Consider the following 20,032-nt stretch of genomic DNA (forward strand, 5'->3'; position numbering starts at 1 on the left):
TCACAATGGAGATATGTAGGCTTACCTAGTTCATGAAAAAATGAATTGTTTTCTAACTTGCATTGAATCTGAAGGAAAAATATTTGCAAAATGTAAATATTAAATAGCAAATCATAAAATTTGTCAAATAAGATAATAGTTAGGATTTTTATATACGGTATATATTGCAGGTACAAGTTCTCTGAAATAACCTATTCATTCAATGTGTTCAAGTGACCCCCCCCCCCCTTTCCGATTCCAAGTCACAGTGCAGAGAACTCGATGAGTGTTCAGAGCATGAATAATTTGGCCCTTAGACCACTGTGCACTGGTTTAGAATGTATATACATGTACTTATGTTGATATAATAACGGAATGAATATTTTGGAGATGGGGAAATAAAAAAAAATATGCATATTGTTGTTTTTTGTGTACATTATACTTATATCATTCTGCTCTACGTATAAAATGAGCAACCACTACAAGATTTTCAGGAAAAAATATTTATTAATCTATACGTATTTTCTATAGTTTGTAACAGATTATGCATATTAAAGGTTCAGCAACAAACCATCAGATTAAAATTTATGAAATCTTTTAATATTTTAGGAAGGGGGGGGTATTGAAATGCATGTAGCTTAAAAAAGAATGTGATGACCCCACTTCATATTTTAACCATAAGTCACTTATAATAATTGTTACAAAATATATTAATTTTAGGAAAATTCATTGGGTAATTTTTTGTCAAGACGTTGAAAACTGCTCTTGGGGTGAAAATATTGCTTCAAATTTACAATGACTACTCCCCAAAGCAACTGTGGCATTAGTACAACTATCAGTAGTTTCCGATACAATTTTTATTTCCGATGAATATAAAGCATATTATTTAATATCTGGTGAAAATTATTTAATTTGTTTCAATTTTGATACCTGTATGGCATAATTAAAAATTCACTACATAAATATCAAAATATTGAAAAACGGTGGTTACCATGGCAACCATATCTTCCTTATAACCCTGATGACCATAGTTGAAATTTTCATATTATGATACCATTAAGGTAAGGCAAATTATATGTAAAAATGAGAAAAATTCATAGAGCGGATTTTTTTCATGTACCCTTGCAATCTCTTCCTTAAGTAAGGAATAAGCCCCTTTTTGTTACCGAAAATAATTTACGAAACAACAAACTGACTGTATATTGGTAATAACAATTTAGTTAATTTGTAATAACTAGGGATGGCAATCGAATACAGAATTGCTAATCGGTTAACTGCAAGACGTTCCGACCGATTAACCGGTTAACCGTATCAAAATATGCATTTAATTTTTGTTGAAAACTTTCTTCCCCTATATAAGTATCTCTATTCATATACACAAGAAGACAAAAAAAGTCGTTAGAAGTTAAATCATTCTATTTGTCTTTTTGTTGATAAGAAAACTACATGCATATATAATTTAGTTCAGTTTTCACAGACAAGAAAAAATAAGGAAAACCACGAATCATGTCTGAGAAATCATATATATTCAGAGCAGATGTCACATAAGTTTATTCTGCATTGTCACCATAATTAAAATTAAGTCTGAACTACATCACTCAATTTACAATGTTTGTTTAGTAATTCATTCGATGGACAACTGCAAAAGACAAACATACTAATTCGCAGTGTTCAACGGTGATTTAATATCATTAAAGAATTGCATGACAGGTGTTTTAACAGTGATTAACAACTCAACCATTAAATGACTAATTACCCCACAATCTCCATCCAGAGAAACATAATAACATCCAAGTCAGCTTGGATATGTGAGAACGCTGAATTATCAACGTTAATGTAGATATTTCCTTTTTTCTGAAAATGATTTATAAGAAAATTGCGTTTAAATTAGCGAAGCGGATTATAAAACAGCGTAAACTGACCCAAACCAGGTTATACTCGAATAATTTGGCCAAGAATAAGAGTCATTCCTTATGATTTAATTTTAAAATCAATAAATAACTATAGGTGTAAAATTTCGTTGCTTTTCATTAGTTCAAATTTGCCGCTCAATAATACAACCATAGTAACGGAAGTAACGGAAGTGATGGGAAGCGAGGGGAGGTAAAAACTGATACATAGGCCTAGCAGTCTTGTTGTTTGTTTACATGTGGTAAGATCGAATTATTGTTTGAAGTTAAAGGTACGTTTATTAAATCTGGAATTTTCCATGAATTCTGAGGACTGGAAATGAGAGGATTGTATGGATACAGATGATTCAGCTGGTTGTCAGGGGGGGGGGGGTGTCCCCATACCAAACCAGGTTATACAGAAATAATTTGTGTTCCTTTTTGGATATTAACCAATCAGAGGCTAGAATACAAACAAAATTAAATTATTTTAGGAATGACTCTAATTCTTGGCCAAATTATTCGAGTATAACCTGGTTTGGGTCAGTTTACGCTTTATAATCCGCGAAGCGGATTATAAAACAGCGTAAACTGACCCAAACCAGGTTATACTCGAATAATTTGGCCAAGAATAAGAGTCATTCCTTATGATTTAATTTTAAAATCATTAAATAACTATGGGTGTAAAATTTCGTTGCTTTTTATTAGTTCAAATTTGCCGCTCAATAATACAACCTTAGTAACGGAAGTAACGGAAGTGATGGGAAGCAAGGGGAGGTAAAAACTGACACATGGGCCTAGCAGCCTTTTTACATGTGGTAAGAGCGAAATTATCGTTTGAAGTTAAAGGTACATTTATTAAATCTGGAATTTTCCATGAATCTCGAGGACTGAAATGAGAGGATTGTATGGATACAGATAATTCAGCTGGTTGTCAGGGGTGTGTGTCCCCATACCAAACCAGGTTATACAGAAATAATTTGTGTTCCTTTTTGGATATTAACCAATCAGAGGCAAGAATACAAACAAAATTAAATTATAGTACTATATATCTAGGTACCCAATGGTTATATTAATAAATTCAATACTTACACCTTCATTCGTTATATTTTCTAATAGATCCAGATTTATTTTTCATTTATGTTCAGAGAGAATTGTATTAAACTTAAACAAAAAATGTGTAATTTGTAATAACAAACCATCAATTTAATGTAACAAATTATTCAGATAATTTGTTTTCACAAATTAAAAATTTGTAACTATAAATTAATAACTTGTTAATACAAATCTACTTTAAATAAACGGTCTACCCATATGGTAGCAATGATAATGTCGATAGTGTTGGGAATCTTTCAAGTCCACAGTGTAGCAATGTGAATGTGATGGGACTTTTCAAAAGTACAAAGAGACGTAAGCCTAGTCATGGACATCGGTCTTACAATAAACCTATCCTTTGATTCACTTTTACCTTATCTAAATAAACAGTTAGGCCTTCATCACATTCGCACCAAACTTTACTCTGTCCCTTTGAAAGTTTTGAATAGTCTAATCCATTTATAAAAGTCAAGGATAGTCCATATTTGGATTCCTCGACACCAGGATACAGTCTCCGATATTGTAAATCGTAAGCCCTTTAAACCGCCACGTTTTGTGGAGAAAAATACCGCTCAAACAACACGTTTGTTCCTTAAACTTCAATATACCAACAAAGGAATTGACGCAGTTTGTATAAGTAACATTCTTAATTGCAAAAAGGTCCAGTCTTGTATTCCACCATATTTCAAGTTGAAGTCCACACCTTGTATTTCTTACAAATATACATCAACAATTACTTCCAAACTTTTTAATAAAAAAACTCCACAGTGCCTAGATATCGAGCATCTGAAACATAATCCTCCTACGTGTTCATGTTCTTCTTCACCCTACAAATATAGTCCTGCTGGACACGTCATTACTGGTGACGTAAAAAGAGTTAATGTTAGGGAACCTCGATCATTCAACTGGCGTCATAATTTCATAACAGCCGATGGGCCAAATATGAAAAAGAAGACCTTGACACTTCGTCAGAATGGATTAGTATCAGATGGATGTTGAAATCACGATTGAGGGGCAATATGAAAAACATGCATTTATCCTTCTGTCTTCGACAATGCAGAAGAAACAAGAATTCCCTGACAGCAGGTAACAACATTGTTTTTGTTTGTAAGGCTCATTATTTCAATTGTATTTTAGAGGAACTAGGATTTAATTCTGCAAGTGGTAATCCAACTTATGCCCATAGCTCCCTTTTTAAGGAGGAAATTCTTAAAAACCATATACGTCAGTTTTAAATATTTTTAATATTCCCAACAATCTAAATTAATTTGAATTACCATACCGATACTGGATTCTAAAACTTCATAAAAATCCTTACAAAAAAAGGATACACACTGGGTTCCAGTAATTGTTCTACCAAGCCTCTTTCTTCACTCCTCACTAAAGTATTTATAGCAGTAAAGGAGAAACTTCAGGAGTACTGTACAGAAGTATATTCGAGAAGTGATGTAAATCAGATGTGGATACTTAAAAACTCCAAGGAACTTTTAGAAAACATGAAATCACAAAATTTTACCTAAATCAATAACATCGAAACGTACGACTTTTCAACACTTTATACAACCATTCCCCACGACAAATCGAAGTCCAGGCTTTTTGACATCATAGACAGCTGCTTTTTCAATAAAAATGGAACTAGTAAATATATACTTGTAATTACCTTGTCACTGGTCATTTGTAAAATTATTTTGTTTAAAAAAAAATACTGATTGTACACATAAGTACTCTGAAGTTGATATTAAAAAGATGCTTGAGTTTCTCTTTGACAATACCTATGTAGTTTTTGGAGATCATGTCTTCCGACAATCTGCCGTAATACTTATGGGTACCAATTCGCCCCCCTTATTAGCAGACCTATTTTTGTATTCATATGAAGCAGAACTGATTTATTCAAAAACTTCTACATGAGAAGAAGGAAACACTTGCTGTGGCCTTCAACCCGACATTGAGATATATCGACGACGTTTCGTTAATAAACAATAGTCACTTCCATTCATATGTCGACTCGATATATCCCAGTTGGCTTGAAATAAAAGATACAACAGAGTCTGACACATCTGTTTCATGTTTGGATATTTTTCTAGAAAAAGGCTTTAATGGTAACCTAACAACAAACCATTATAATTAAACGTGATGACTTCAATTTTTCAATAGTCAACTTCCCTTACCTTTGTAGCAATATACCCTTATCACCTGCATACTTGTATATAGGGTTTTTGTCTCCCAGTTGATTCGATACGCGAGAGCAAGTTCTACGTATCAGCTATTAACAAACAAGTTGATGAAACAAGGATATCAACATTCTCGTTTAAAGTCGTCATTTTAAAAGTTCTATGATCGATACAATGACCTTTTCAGCAAATACAATCTATCAGTAAGTAATTAAAATGCTTACTGACACTTCATACTAATTGTTATGCCATTATTTACACACTGAATTGTTGACGGATTTTCCCGTTATTTCCCGATCATGACAAGGAGCACACGGCGGGTGCGAGCGGTCGGCAGAGGATGCTCAGTCCTCCATGGCACATGATCCCACCTCTGATGTTTTGGAGGTCCATGTTTGCTCTGCTCCCGATTTGTATTGTTTAAATTGACTTTGACTCAAAGTTTGAGCTTGAATACTGTTCGTTATCTCCATATTTCATTTCATTTCATATTGTGTTCTACGATTTTTACGACTGACTGATTTTATACTGGTAATTTCTTTTGAGATTCAGATTTTGCGATCCGCCCTTATAATTTTTACCTTGAATACCACGTGACCCGGAAGCAGCTAGGTTTATTTTGAGGAAGTGAAACTCGTGTTCTGCTAAGTGAGGGGAGAGTTGGGGGATTTATCAAGGAACTAAAATTTGTCTCTTTACCCTCTTATCGTGTTATCTACTAAAACATAACAATGGCAAGTGATGAACTTGCAAGAAAGCTAAACAGACGAAATGAAATCAACGAAGGGGATGAAACAGCAGCATTACCATCGATGAATGTGTTTAACCCTTACACAGAATTCAAGGAGTTCAGTCGTAAACAAATCAAGGATTTCCAACGAACCTTTAACAAGTGAGTAATTATCTGCAATGCAAAACAGCTGCCATGATTTCAGAATTTAAGTGAAATGTGTTTGATTTTGGAGTTTATTACTGTTACACAGTGCATGTTTAAGCATTAGGTTGGCCAGGATTTCCTGATGTGTCACTGTCAGCACTAGATAGAGGACAATGTATTGTTTAAAATATCAAATCATTTTAAATTACACGCACATATTTCTGTAGGTGTATTTTTTTTTTTTATGTATTCATGTTTTATCATATCAAACCATCAAAGGACTAACGATTTTACTCTCAGTAAAAGCGGCTGTTCGGATTGTATATTTAGAATAATTTAACTGTGTATTGGGATAAGCCCTCACCACAGTTGTTAAACCGAGTCCTTAGGACATTTATCATTTTAACGATAGAAGATTCTATCTAGGATTGTATCTAAAGGCCTACTGATTATGTTCATCCTAATTTTAGCACTTACATTGTATGAATGATTTTAATTATTACCTGGCACTGTTGCTAATTCACTGCACCTCTACATCCAGGTTATACTTTAATAATTTAATTTTGTTTGTATTCTAACCTCTGATTGGTTAATATCCAAAAAGGAACACAAATTATTTCTGTATAACCTGGTTTGGTATGGGGACACCCCCCCCCCCCCCCTGACAACCAGCTGAATCATCTGTATCCATACAATCCTCTCATTTCCAGTCCTCGGGATTCATGGAAAATTCCAGATTTAATGAATGTACCAAACAATAATTCGATCTTACCACGTGTAAACAAACAACAAGGCTGCTAGGCCTATGTATCAGTTTTTACCTCCCCTCGCTTCCCATCACTTCCGGTACTTCCGTTACTATGGTTGTATTATTGAGCGGCAAATTTGAACTAATAAAAAGCAACGAAATTTTACACCCATAGTTATTTGATGAATTTAAAATTAAATTATAAGGAATGACTCTAATTCTTGGCCAAATTATTCGCGTATAACCTGGTTTGGGTCAGTTTACGCTGTTTTATAATCCGCTTCGCGGATTATAAAGCGTAAACTGACCCAAACCAGGTTATACGCGAATAATTTGGCCAAGAATTAGAGTCATTCCTAAATTATTGTCATAACTTACCTGAGCTTAGCATTAAATCATACCTTCAAAAAATAATAATAATAAAATTAGTTTTCACTTTTTTTGAATACATTTCATATTTCCGTCCTGAGAGGTGCTTCTAACAACTAGATGCAAATTAATTACATTTACTTATTTTAAAATAAACCAATGAAAACCTGATTGACATATATTGAAATGTACATATCATCACGATCATGTAATTAAACATCTGAGTCTGTTATATTTTTACTAAGGCTTTTAAAAATATCAATCATTATGTCTTTTATCCTTGTCTTAACACTGTATGGGATTTATAAGATGAGATACAAGATTTTTATTTTCAATGGGCAAAAGGCAGAAAACTCACACATTTCTGACACCATTTAAAGCTTTTCTTTGCTTTGACATTTCATTTTAAATTTTAAAATTGAAAGAAAAATTAAATCATTATTAATGAAAATTTGAATGGAACATAATAAAGAAGTGTCCATGCACATATCTGAGTTAATGACAGGACCTACAGCATCTGCATGATACTGAAACATAATGTATTGAACTATTGTCATAGATAGGGCTTTGTGAAACTATTTGAAACACATATGTATATATATAGTCATTACTTCATATTTTCCTATATAAGGCTCTGTATTGTATGAACAGTAGAAAATATATAAAATGATCATTAGGGATTAAAATATCCTATTTCTGGGACAACCTGTCTCCTCTTCAGGATGAAAGATAAACATTTTGTCCTCAAGAAGAGACAGGTGTTCCTCCGAGAGGTGTGACAAGTTAATCCCTTCAATGTCATAGATCATTTTTATTGCTTTAGTTAACTTTATTTTGACCTCACACCCAATTCTGTAGGGTTAAGGATGCAGAAAGGCATTATAATTTTTGGGGGAATTCATCTTCTGCTCTCACGTACATGTTTGGCATGTAAACTTTTATGATATTAAGAAAATGTGCTTTTCAAAGTCATGGCAGTAATGATTTATGTAATACATGTAGTACATACATATTTGCAGTTTCAAAACTCTCATACAGACTGCATAGCTGCAACAGACTGCATACCTTAAAAAGGATCTAGTACAGTGTACCAGTATATAAATTATGAGATTTTTTCATGTTATAAATGATGTCTATTGCAGGTATGATGTTAGTAGAGACAATTTTATTGACTTTCATGAACTGAAACTGATGATGGAGAAAATTGGAGCCCCCCAGACACACCTGTCCCTGAAGGCCATGATAAAGGAAGTGGATGAAGACTATGATGATAAAATCAACTTCAGGGAAGTAAGTTGTACAACCGTTAGCTTACCTGCCTGTGAAGCAGGAAGTATTTCATATATTTTGTACATGTATTGCCAGGTTTTTATAACCTACAATGAAATTCTTCCCTCTCCTTCGTCATGAAGACTGTAGAGTGATTATCTAGTATATATGAGTTGAAATTTTATCTTAAACCTTATTATATTATACAGTCAAACCTTGTTAATGCAGACGTTTGTGTTCCCAGGCAAATAGTCCGGATTAATGCAGTATCTGGAGAACTGAAACATAACCTATACAATTGGAAGATATAAATTTATGTAAATTCTTTTCTCCATGAATTTCATTTGGAAGGTGAAGCATCTTGCATGGTATCGAGGCTCCTTTGTATAAAGCTATAGTAAAACACTTGTCTGACATTGTCTTTGGAGGTAATATTATAAATTGCCAGTTTAATATTATATTGATGTGGAGTGTATGACTTCAGAAAACTCTCCGGCAGTCTACGTACATGCTATTTATTTATAGAAGTATTTGGAAGCTCAATAAGCTCGGCTAAATGGAAGGAATAGACTGGAAAATTACGTTTTCACAAGTACACATAAAAAATAAAAAGGGGAGGGTAATGGGAGTATTCATATGTCGAGTGGCTATACAGAAACCTTAAGAATTCACTACTGTAAAGGGCACGAGGCGTACTGTCTCTCATTACATCTAATGTTTTTATTTGTAATAAAACTACAGTATATAATCAATTACATTTGTAGTAAGTTATGCTATGATATCTTTTGGCAAGATCTGAATAAATTTCATGGCAGCTTATGTTAGCAAAAATGTTCATGTGAAACTGATTTTAATGTACCCCTGGTATTTAATGTTTACGGTCATAAATATATGATTATCTTGTTCATATGTCACGTATACAGTTGAACTTCGGTATCTCGAAAACTGATTTCTTTAATACCATGGATATTTGGAAGTGATTTGGAAGTCAAAACCACTTATTCTTTAAGTATCTTACCCTCGATATCTCAAATCCTCGGATATTTCGATGTTTTTTCTCAGTCCCATTGAATTTGAGATAACGAGGCTTGACTGTATTTTTTTTTTTAAAGAATAAATTAAATAACACACAGAAATTGTATGTGTAAGATAGAAGTTTGTTGGGTGTAATGTGGTAATCTTTTCTATTTCAGTTTCTATTAATTTTCCGTAAAGCTAATGCTGGAGAATTAGAGGCAGGAAGTGGACTAATGGCCCTGTTTGAAAACATGACAGAAATCGATGTCGACAAAGAAGGAGTCAAGGGAGCTAAGAACTTCTTCCAAGCTAAAGTGAGTGGTTAAGAAAATTAAAGGCATTTCCTGTTCATAACAATGGGAGGATTTAAGCTAGTCTGTTCATCTTGGGTTTGCATTAATTATGTGCTTGAGATTAAGTGTTGTGTGACAAAGCTCTTCGAATCTCTTCAGTTTATTGACCAAGATAAAATTCATTGCACATCATTTTGCAGTGAAACACTCACTCCCATGCAATTATAAATAAAATCGACAGATATGTACTATTCAGGAAATGAGATAGGATATTGAGCAGTTAGTGTCTCTGAAAATAGTCAATTCTTCTTTGAATTTGTACACTCAAGTGAAATGATTAGAATTTTTTTCTGTTCTTGGAAAGTAACAAAAAAAAATTTAGAGGGAAAAATTTAGATGAGAACAACAAAACTATTTTAAAAAAATTATTTAAACAGGCACAAGAAATACAATTAAACATGATACTGCATGTGTTGGGCGTACATAATTATTTTATGTCCTGGTTGTGCCAACTGTATTGCATTTATAGAGGAAAAGTCGATGTTAGCTAACATCAGTATTTGAATTTGACCTGAAATTGTCTATAAATAGTTTCACTAAATGAGAAAAATTTTAAATAAAATATCACACAAGTTTTCAAAATTAAACGAAAATGAGTACATTTTTGTATTATAATAATTATTAATGATTTGCAATGATACAAGGGTTGATTCAAAAGTAGTGTCACTTACTGCTATAAATTCTGTAATAATAGGAAGTCATCAACCAAATCTGATATACGACTAAAACATCCATCCATTTTGACTTTTGCCTAAAAATTTTGTTCAGATAAATGCAATATGTTTTGAAATATAAAGATATTAAAACTCAAAATGTTATGTCTATCTCCACACAACAACATTTTATTATTTATATTTATTTTTTTGTAAGTCATTTGCAGTTCATCTGAAAATCTATTACAAGGTTTAGTTACACTTTCTACACTTTTCCATAGTTTATTTCCACATTCATTCATTTGTGAGTAGATTGCGGGTAATCGTCAGATTCAAGAGTGACTTTGAAGGTTGACTGATCCTCCACACACTTTTTTCTTGCATCTGTCTACCTGTTGACTTCCATTTAATAAAAAAGGAAAAATATGTATCTTTCTAATCTCTATAAAGTTTATTATGCTCCTCTTCAAAGAAGGGAGGGCATATTGCTTTGCAGCTGTCTGTCGGTCGGTGGGTTGGTCTGTCTGTCTGTCCACCAACAAGTTTCGTTCATTTTCTTCAAAGAGGTTGCACATACTGAAATGAAATTTGGTATACAGATTTATCATAAGAATATCTAGGTCAAGTTCTGTTTTGGGTACAATCAAGCAATTTTTGACAGAGTTATGCCCCTTGGACTTAGGAAAATTCCAATTATTTACAGTTTCCGTTCATTTTCTTCACGGAGGTTGCACGTACTGAAATGAAATTTGGTATACAGATTTATCATAAAAATATCTAGAACAAGTTCTGTTTTGGGTATGATCAAGCAATTTATGACAGAGTTATGCCCCTTGGACTTAAAAAATATTGGGGGGGGGGGGGGAGGGGAGGCATAAGTGTTTCACAAACATTTCTTGTTTCCCTTATTAATAGTGAAAGTGCCAGGCATCATGTCTTGGCATTTTATAGGTATCAACCTTTTCCTCATTTCAACAGGAAAAGGAGGAAAGTGAGCGAACGATCAGTCAGTCTTTATCACTTAACCTCGATTCTGACAATACAAGAGATCTAGGCACAATGAAGTGAATATAGAAATGAACTTTGGATTATTGAAATAATTTTTTAAAAATAAGCAGCAATTTTCCTGCAAGATTGCAGTGAGGATTATTACAAAGCATGGAAAATAAGATGTGTGTGAGAGATTTTAATAGATTTGTGGATGAAGTGAAAATGGGTCCCAAAAGTAACATCATAAAGATGTCCGTAATGACTTGTAGTCAAACCAAACTTTGTGTTTATCTCGATATTTATCTTGATATTTAAAAAGGATTAAAAAATATATTTAAGTGAATTCAAAATGAATGGTGGTATTAGTACAACAAATTTTGTTAATGACTTTCCATTATTTCAGATTTTATACATGCATACATGTATCAGTAGTGATCAACCCTCATATTATATGTGTTGGGAAATTTGTTCTACAGCATTAAACACTGAAAATACATACAGGCCAACCATACACATTTGTTATAAATTAAGACCAAGAATCATTAAACCTGGTCCATTAATGCATCTTAGTTACGAGATGTGTCGCATCATACATTAAGGTCACTACAGTGACCTCTAATTAAGTTGATAGATTGCTCCAGTATTTGAGTTTTGGTGTCTTGTGTAATATTTTCTTTAATATTTTCTGATCTTATGAACAGATAGAACAACAGACAGCCAGCAAAAAGTTTGAGGAGGAAATCAAGCAAGAGCAAGAAGAAAAGAAACGAGAGTTAGAGGAAAAGAAAGAAAGACAAAAGGCATTCAAGGAAAAGGCCAACTTCTTCAAGCAGGCAGCTAGTTAAGGACAGCAGGGTTTGAATGTGTGTGCACTGACTAATACTTGTAATAGGAGTGATAGCCAATTTGATTTTAAGCATTATTTTTCAGACATACATCACTTCTTCCTCTTGATTAAAATATTTGTTGTACTGTACATTTTTTTTTTATTACTTTGTTCAAGGACATGACAAAACTTCTGTGCTTCATTGATATTTAATTGCTTTTTGCAGAAAATTTATTTTTCTCTATATATGCCCAAATTTCATATTGTTATGGTCTTCCATGTAATATTTAGGAGATAGAAGAGCTTATGTACATCTGATTTGTTACAGTGTAATTGTCATCTCAGGTAACTGTTGATATCGGTCTGTTTTGTCTGGGAAATGTTGCAATGATCTGTTATATTTAATTGTTATGGTTCAGTGTTAGAAATTTCTGTTGTTACATGAGTATTATACTTATGTGCTATTTTTTCAATGCTAATCCACTTTATACTGCACATGTAATTTAGTTGTTCTTTTTTTCCTCAAGTATTCCTAGTCCTAAAATTTTTTTTTATTTCATTGAAAATATCTTTTTACACTTTAGACACACAAAAGATCTGACTTTTTTCATGAACAATAGTTAGAACAGTTACTAATTATAAATGTAATTGGATCTAATGTCTTTTTGTTTTTTGGTCCATGTATAGAATCTGTAGATCTGAAAAATGTAATTAAAGAATGTGTAATCCTTTAGAAAAAGTGCTTTGTACATATTAAGAGCCTTTTATTTTTTACACAAACAGAGAATGTGAATATTTTTTTTTTCTGGGAGATCTGAAATAATACTAAATATTTGCTAGATTGAGTTTTATAGATTGGTAAAATTTTTAGGCCCATGTTCAAACATACACCCAAAAAACATTTTATAAATTTTCTTAGTGTTCTTTTGAAAATGATGTGTAGTTATTACAAATACAGTGCAATATGTGTCCTTAATAGGTATTTGGTCTACTTCAAAGATATTTTTTTTATTTTTAGATTTGAGTAAATGTATGTACATGTATGTTATATGCATTTACACAGGGTAAGAAGCATAATCATTCTTTATGAAATGTACGTGTAACTTCGCACTCAACCCTAAAATTCAATTTCGAGTATTAATTCTCTCAATAAATATCTACTGTAACAAAATGGTTATGGTTTTAATATATGTACGGGCCAGTGTGGTATAGTTTATTTCTCCAGAGTTATATCTTTGGTTATTAAGGTATGTTTTGTTTCTTCCTAGTAGTTAGTTCTCCACTATCCCTTGCCTAGTATTAACATTATCCCTATAGACAAGTATTACTGTATGTTTTGGGAATCCATGTGTTTGTGCGTACATGTATGTTGCATGTGCACTGGTGTCGATTTATAATGTGTAATACTTTGCAGTCGCTACTTTTATATGTTTATAATGTTTTGTATGTTTTTAATTGTCAAAAATAAAATATATTACAATTGAAGTATATTTTTTGTTGTTGTTGTTTTTTTTTTTTTTGTTAGCCAAACATTTCTGAGGATTTTTTATACTTGTATTTTCAGAAAAGAAAATTCAGAAGTAAAGTCACCTACATTTTGTATACATATCTATCTAAATATACCTAAAGACATAATGTGGTGCAATGTGTGTGTTTACCGACAACAGAATAAGTTTGTTTTTTATAAAGCAAATTTGTTATTCTCTTTGTACTGAGGATTGCAAGAAATATTAATACTATACCAAGGTACCTCAACAGTTTGACTGGGTTGCCATTGCCTTGCAATTAAAAGGCATTTCTATAATGAATGATAACCTTATCATACATCATATGTGTACAACCAGTTAGAAGATTATCCTAATGATTTTTGAAAGTTAATATTATTAATTTATATTGGACTGAGTGCAATGCCTGTTTGTATAAATGATCGGTGCTGTATTTTACATTTATACTGATTATCTCCCTTGTACTTTTTAACTGTAAGTTTCAATGAAAAATGACATTCCAACAGTGACCTAGTACATCTGGGAAAGTCTTGTCACATGTAATGCGTAAATGTAATGCACAGTTATAAAATGAAAGCCCCGTCTCTATAGGTGCAAAAGGTACAGCCAATCATGTGTATTACATGAAATTCATAAAACTTCTCTAGCTCACCATATTTCAACCAAAAGTATATTGTTAAATTTTTCCGAGAATAACAGTTCATTAGCAGGTGTGGCGGTCAGGCAGGTTTGATCACCAGTAGCTAGATGGCTTAGTTGGTAGAGCACCTAATTGGTGATTTTGGGGGCTAAGGTTTGGATTCTGGTCTGGTTTGTCGCAGTGACATGCCATGCCCTGGAAGTGACAGATGAAAGACCTGCCAGGAAAGAACCTGGGTCATGTCTTTTGGGGTAAAGAATTTCTAAGGAGGGAGGAATGTGGCGGTCAGGCAGATTTGACTGCCAGTGGCCTGATAGCTCAGTTGGTAGAACACCTGACTGGTGATTCTGGGGACCTGGGTTAGAATAATGGTCCTCATCAACATTGCATTTTTCTCATTTTTCAGTCAATAGGTAGGTATAATAATAAAACGAAGATTTTTGATGATGTAATGTACCATCAACATAGAATGAAATCAGTCTCATCCTGATGCCCAAATCCTGGGCTCAAAGGCCATGAATATAACAGTTCTGGTTGGGGGCCCAAGTGATAATTATAATCATTCAAACAATTTGCATGTTACATGGCCATGAGTAAAAAAGAAAACTATCAAAAGTGTAATGTATTTACAATGTATGACCACCATAGCCACACCCTATATCCTGATGTGATATATATTCCAAAGTTGATACTGATTCAGCCATTCTGGAGAAGCTGAAAATGTTCAGAAGTTCACAATCATCAGATGATGGACAAAAAAGGATAGCAAAAGATCTCCCAAGTTACTTGGTTGACCTACAAATTTACACAGAATTTTAGGAGCTATTCAATAATATCACACTTCTCCATTTTTTTTTTTTTGTGTGTGTTACCATCTATGGAAATTATCAATTTACTACTGAACTTCAAAGGACATGGAGGAATTTATATGAACTTACTTCTTAACAATACAGTAACATATGGTTACTTAGAGTGAATATGGATATATAATGAATATGATATGAATCAAATTATCTATTCACCAAAAGTGAAGTACATATAGTACCTACTATGGACATGAAAATTAATGAATATGAAAGAAATGTTCCAGCTGTACATACAACAAAATGTGCACCTCTTCAAAAAAAAAAAATCTTGTTAATTTGCCATACTTTGATATTTGTATCCTTTTTCTTAAGATGTGCACTTCTATACTTATCAGCTTGCAAAATTACTTATAAACATTTCAAGTATACTTATGCACTAATAATAATAATAAAATTAAAAACCATTGGTTACCTAACTTTTCACTTCCTTATCTGTTCAGTAAAAAACTATTTCCTTTCCCTATTCCCCATGTTCTTTAAATTCTTACTATTAATGCAGTTAACCAAAAAAAGAAAAAAAATGAAAACAGACTCTTATGTTTATTTAAGTATAGTGAAAATAAAATGGTGTTTTTTAGACAAGATACATGACAAAAGACATGCAGGTACATATTACAAGACATAAATAACCAAAAGTTCACGGCCACATTGTCACAACTTCAAGGCACCACAAGTAGTGGTAACATAGACAAAATAGGTCCACAACTGCAAACAATTGTACTTCAAAATGATAGAAACCAAAATTTAACTTCTGAAACACCTGCTCTTCATGCAAAATTGAACAAATGCTTTAGAAACGATTAAAAAAGGAGAAACACTATAATATTACTTCTAGTAATCAATGTATTCTGTAAAGCTGATAATAGCACATACATGTATACACACACCCACTCATCCATGACTTCCTAAATAGATAAAACAAGTCCATTTATACAACAAAACTAAATCCTAGAGTCTTAAAATTATAAAGCCTGTACAGTTATCTACATAATATTACATTGTATAATAAACGCCAAGTAGAATACAACTTGAAAAGAGGAAAATGTCTAACTTAGAAAATTTCCAGTAAATCATAATGTGCCTCAACTGGGTTTTGTACTTATAATTAAATAAATCATGTGTTAATAGCTAATATATTATTAAAGGTAATAAAAAGTTACCTATACAAAAATCAGCAGAATATTGCTTTATTTATTATCCATTTAGCACATATATGTCATTTTATATTGGTTCAAAACTAGCAAGAGTTTCTCTTTAATGAAAAATATTTAAATTTTACCGAGACCTGCATGTTTGAGAATTGCAATTCATGGTGCCTTTTACATCTTGGGTGAACACATGACAATCTCAGATCACTTCCACATTTTTGGCACCAAAAGATAATAAATTAAGGGAGAAGCTGGTCAATAATTTATATTCACAAATCACAAGTTAATTGGACCCTTATGGGATAATAAAACCTAGCACTGTGCTAGGGATTCATTTGAAATAATCACCTGACTTATGCCAACTCTCAATATCCCTTTTTCTAGAGAAATCTCACACTCAACCTGAAATAATCCATCTGTGAAAGTGCTTATTCAGACATATAAAATTGGTTTTTTATTTTTCGATTTTGCTCAAGATCTCTCCACAGATGATAAGTTGAAGTCATAAACCTTTCTATGATTACACATGAAAATGACTCAAGTTCACAGATTACAACATCACACACTTCTTCTTTTTGGGTGGTTCAGGAGGTTCCAAAGCAGCTAAGATAGCTTCATCAAACACATTCTTTAATCCTTTCTGAAAATAAAAACACAAAAAAATAATTAAATTAACTAGTGATTTATAACATCAGCATATAATGTATAATCACTATAGCTCATTTCAAATTCGAGGTACTTTTATCATGTACAAAAACTCATTAACCTTTTTTAATCATTATCAAATATATCTTTAAAAATTCTCTCCCGATATCAATTTTTACACAGCAAAAGATCTGAAATACTGGCACTCGCAAGAATATAAATTTATTCACATAGCACCTGTGTGACTGTCTTTGCTATATTTACCCTTTCTCCTAAGAAGTATACCATTTGTACTTAACTCTTCCTTCTATTTACATCCTACACTTACCTGTGTTAATGCTGAACATTCTACATATTTAACAGCCTTCAGTTCCCTAGCCAGTTTTTCTCCTTGCTCAAATGTAATTGGTTTCTGTTTGTTCTTGGCTAACTTCTCTATTGTTGTTGCATCATCACGTAAATCTACTTGTGTTCCGACTAGTAAAAACGGTGTCTTCTGACAGTGATGAGTTATCTCCGGTACCCACTACAAATGTATATTTATTTGTTAAATTTCTTTGGCTCACTTAACAAAAGACTTTCATTTGAGTATATTGCCTTATTTGATTAAAATATTGCCCGATTTGCTGCACTTAATAATACATTTTAGCATAACTTTCTTCTTTGTTTTTATGGAACCATGAGATAATGAGCAATACAGCACAATCAGATAATGAGCACAATGAGCAGTATAGCACAATAGGCAATACACAACAATGAGATAATGAGCACAATGAACACCATATACTTTAATCCCTGTATCTGTAGTACCACCATTTAAAAAATTTAAGATAACTGATACAACATAAGTATTTTAAAGCTAGTACTGAATTAAAGCAAATTACAGCTTGATTGGACTACATGTACACATATACAGAGATTGTAAATATTTCCAACACAAAGTACACTACCTTTTCTCGGACGTTTTCAAAAGAAGCTGGTGACACCACCGAGAAGCATACCAGGAAGACATCAGTCTGGGGATAACTGAGGGGACGTAATCTATCGTAATCCTCCTGACCTGCAGTGTCGAACAGACCTAACGTGTAAGGTTCTCCACCAATCATTACCGTCACCGCATAGTTATCAAATACTGTAGGTACATATTCTGAGGGGAACTTGTTGGTTGTGTAGGAGATCAGTAGACATGTTTTACCTACTGCACCATCTCCTACCACTACACACTTTATCGTCTGCATGGCTAATGGGGAACTACAATGAATATTCAAAAGATCCTTTATCAGATATCAATTTTTCATCATTAATATCAAGGTAATGAATATTTGCTGATAAAAAAAATTTCAGTAGATTAGTATAGGAGGAGTTGCAGATAAGGGATGGGTACCCCCAAGTGTTACAGACATACAAATGACATACGGAAGGAGGGACACTCCCATCACTATATATCCCCTGCTTTTCAATCGGGGGTTCAATAAGGGTTTCATCTTATTATCATGAAATGGGTAATGTATTTATATACTGACTACTGTTCAAAATGCATGGAAGTACCTATTCATTGTGTAGAAAACTTATTTAACAGAGTTAAAATATATAAAAATTTAAAAGTTGAATGTCTTCTGATGACAGAATTTAGTCAATTTACCATTTGCTTTGTCATAGGAATTTTTTGTAGATTGAAGATAATATTGGGAATTTATCTTTATTTGATGAACATGATGAAAACAAGGATCATATAAGTACAGAAATGTCTTTCCTTTTGTTTTCAGAATTTAATTGGAATTGTGATTTTCAATGTCACTGAGGCACATAACTGATAGTGAATAAATAGACACTCCCATTTTCAAAATGGGACTTTGCTGTTATGTTATTTTTCCCAAGTTTTGACTAAATATAAGAAATTTTAATATCTTTAACTGCGTCATATATATTGGGAAGATTTTAATATAGGAACACAAAAGTATTTCTTTTTATGGTCTGCTACAATAATTTTATCTCTGATAAACTTGTTTTTATAAAAACAAGTCAAGTGCTTACAACACCAAATTTAGTTACCACAATATTTCTCGTTCACTCAGAATACACTAAACGTGAATGTAGCGCAAAACTATTCATGGTAAACATGAATGGATGTCTACTGGAGACATAAATAATACAGACCACTGAAAGTATCATAAGACATCCAAAGAGAATGGGCGACTTCCGCCATTTTGCGATAGTGTGGATGAACTTTTCACAGTTATGTACAAAAGTATTATCTCTATCTTAAGACAGTTACTTATAAATCGGATAATTTTAATCAAAGAAACTGTTTTCATTACCTCTGTTTCTTTGGAAAACAATGATTTGTAATATTCTTTCAGCCTGCAGTTTCCGGGGTGTATAATCGGAAGTCACTAAATCTGCGCAAGCGCATTACATTCCAGTATGAATCAATGGGGTCTTGTTCTTATTTTAGAAACGCTCGCCTGTAGATTATATCCAAGTGATTGGCAACTCGTCCTTGCTCTTTAATATATATACACTGTTCTAAATATAGTAAAATTAAAAATAGAACCATACAAATTCATTAATCTTTAATAGTTGCGTATAATTTATTACAATTTTTTCGGATATTGAAAGAAAAAAAAGATTTTTAATTCTAAGAAAAATATCAATTTATACTAATTTACTTTTGAATCTATTCAATTTATTTCTAGGGGTCTATTAATTGTAAAATATAATGTGGTTTTTAAGTAAAGGAATAACATAAATTCATTTTTTGTTGTTGCTTTTTTAAAAATACATGTATATCATTATATTATGGATTAAAATATCGCGTTCATGTCTTTTTTGGAGACAATGACTTTTCAATGATTTTTTTCCCCGTGTATGCTGTGAACTTGAACCACCAACTAGATCATTATTTTTAAAAGAAAATTGTAGTTTTTTGTTTCAAATGAAATAATAATATGACAATGCGAGACGTTTATAATGAAGAAAATTCACATTAAAA

At 32.5% G+C, this 20,032-nt stretch overlaps 2 protein-coding genes across 2 annotated transcripts; one reads left to right on the forward strand and one right to left on the reverse strand.

The window, feature by feature from the left end:
* The first annotated feature begins 5,747 nt into the window (after nucleotides 1-5,747).
* On the forward strand, nucleotides 5,748-13,721 carry LOC133205800 (EF-hand domain-containing protein D2-like). Its single transcript, XM_061341679.1, has 4 exons — nucleotides 5,748-6,026; nucleotides 8,271-8,418; nucleotides 9,591-9,728; nucleotides 12,112-13,721. The coding sequence occupies exons 1-4, from the start codon at nucleotides 5,866-5,868 to the stop codon at nucleotides 12,253-12,255; spliced, it is 591 nt and encodes a 196-aa protein (XP_061197663.1). The 5' UTR covers nucleotides 5,748-5,865; the 3' UTR covers nucleotides 12,256-13,721.
* A 2,053-nt stretch (nucleotides 13,722-15,774) lies between these two features.
* On the reverse strand, nucleotides 15,775-19,497 carry LOC133172250 (cdc42 homolog). Its single transcript, XM_061307100.1, has 4 exons — nucleotides 19,359-19,497; nucleotides 17,991-18,291; nucleotides 17,369-17,566; nucleotides 15,775-17,035 (listed from the first exon to the last, which is right to left on the reverse strand). The coding sequence occupies exons 2-4, from the start codon at nucleotides 18,276-18,278 to the stop codon at nucleotides 16,946-16,948; spliced, it is 576 nt and encodes a 191-aa protein (XP_061163084.1). The 5' UTR covers nucleotides 18,279-18,291; nucleotides 19,359-19,497; the 3' UTR covers nucleotides 15,775-16,945.
* Nucleotides 19,498-20,032: the final 535 nt, after the last annotated feature.

This window comes from Saccostrea echinata, unplaced genomic scaffold (genome assembly GCF_033153115.1).
Source record: "Saccostrea echinata isolate AGI-Se365-2 ecotype Australia unplaced genomic scaffold, CSIRO_AGI_Sech_v1 ptg000054l, whole genome shotgun sequence".
Taxonomy (NCBI): Eukaryota; Metazoa; Mollusca; class Bivalvia; order Ostreida; family Ostreidae; genus Saccostrea; species Saccostrea echinata.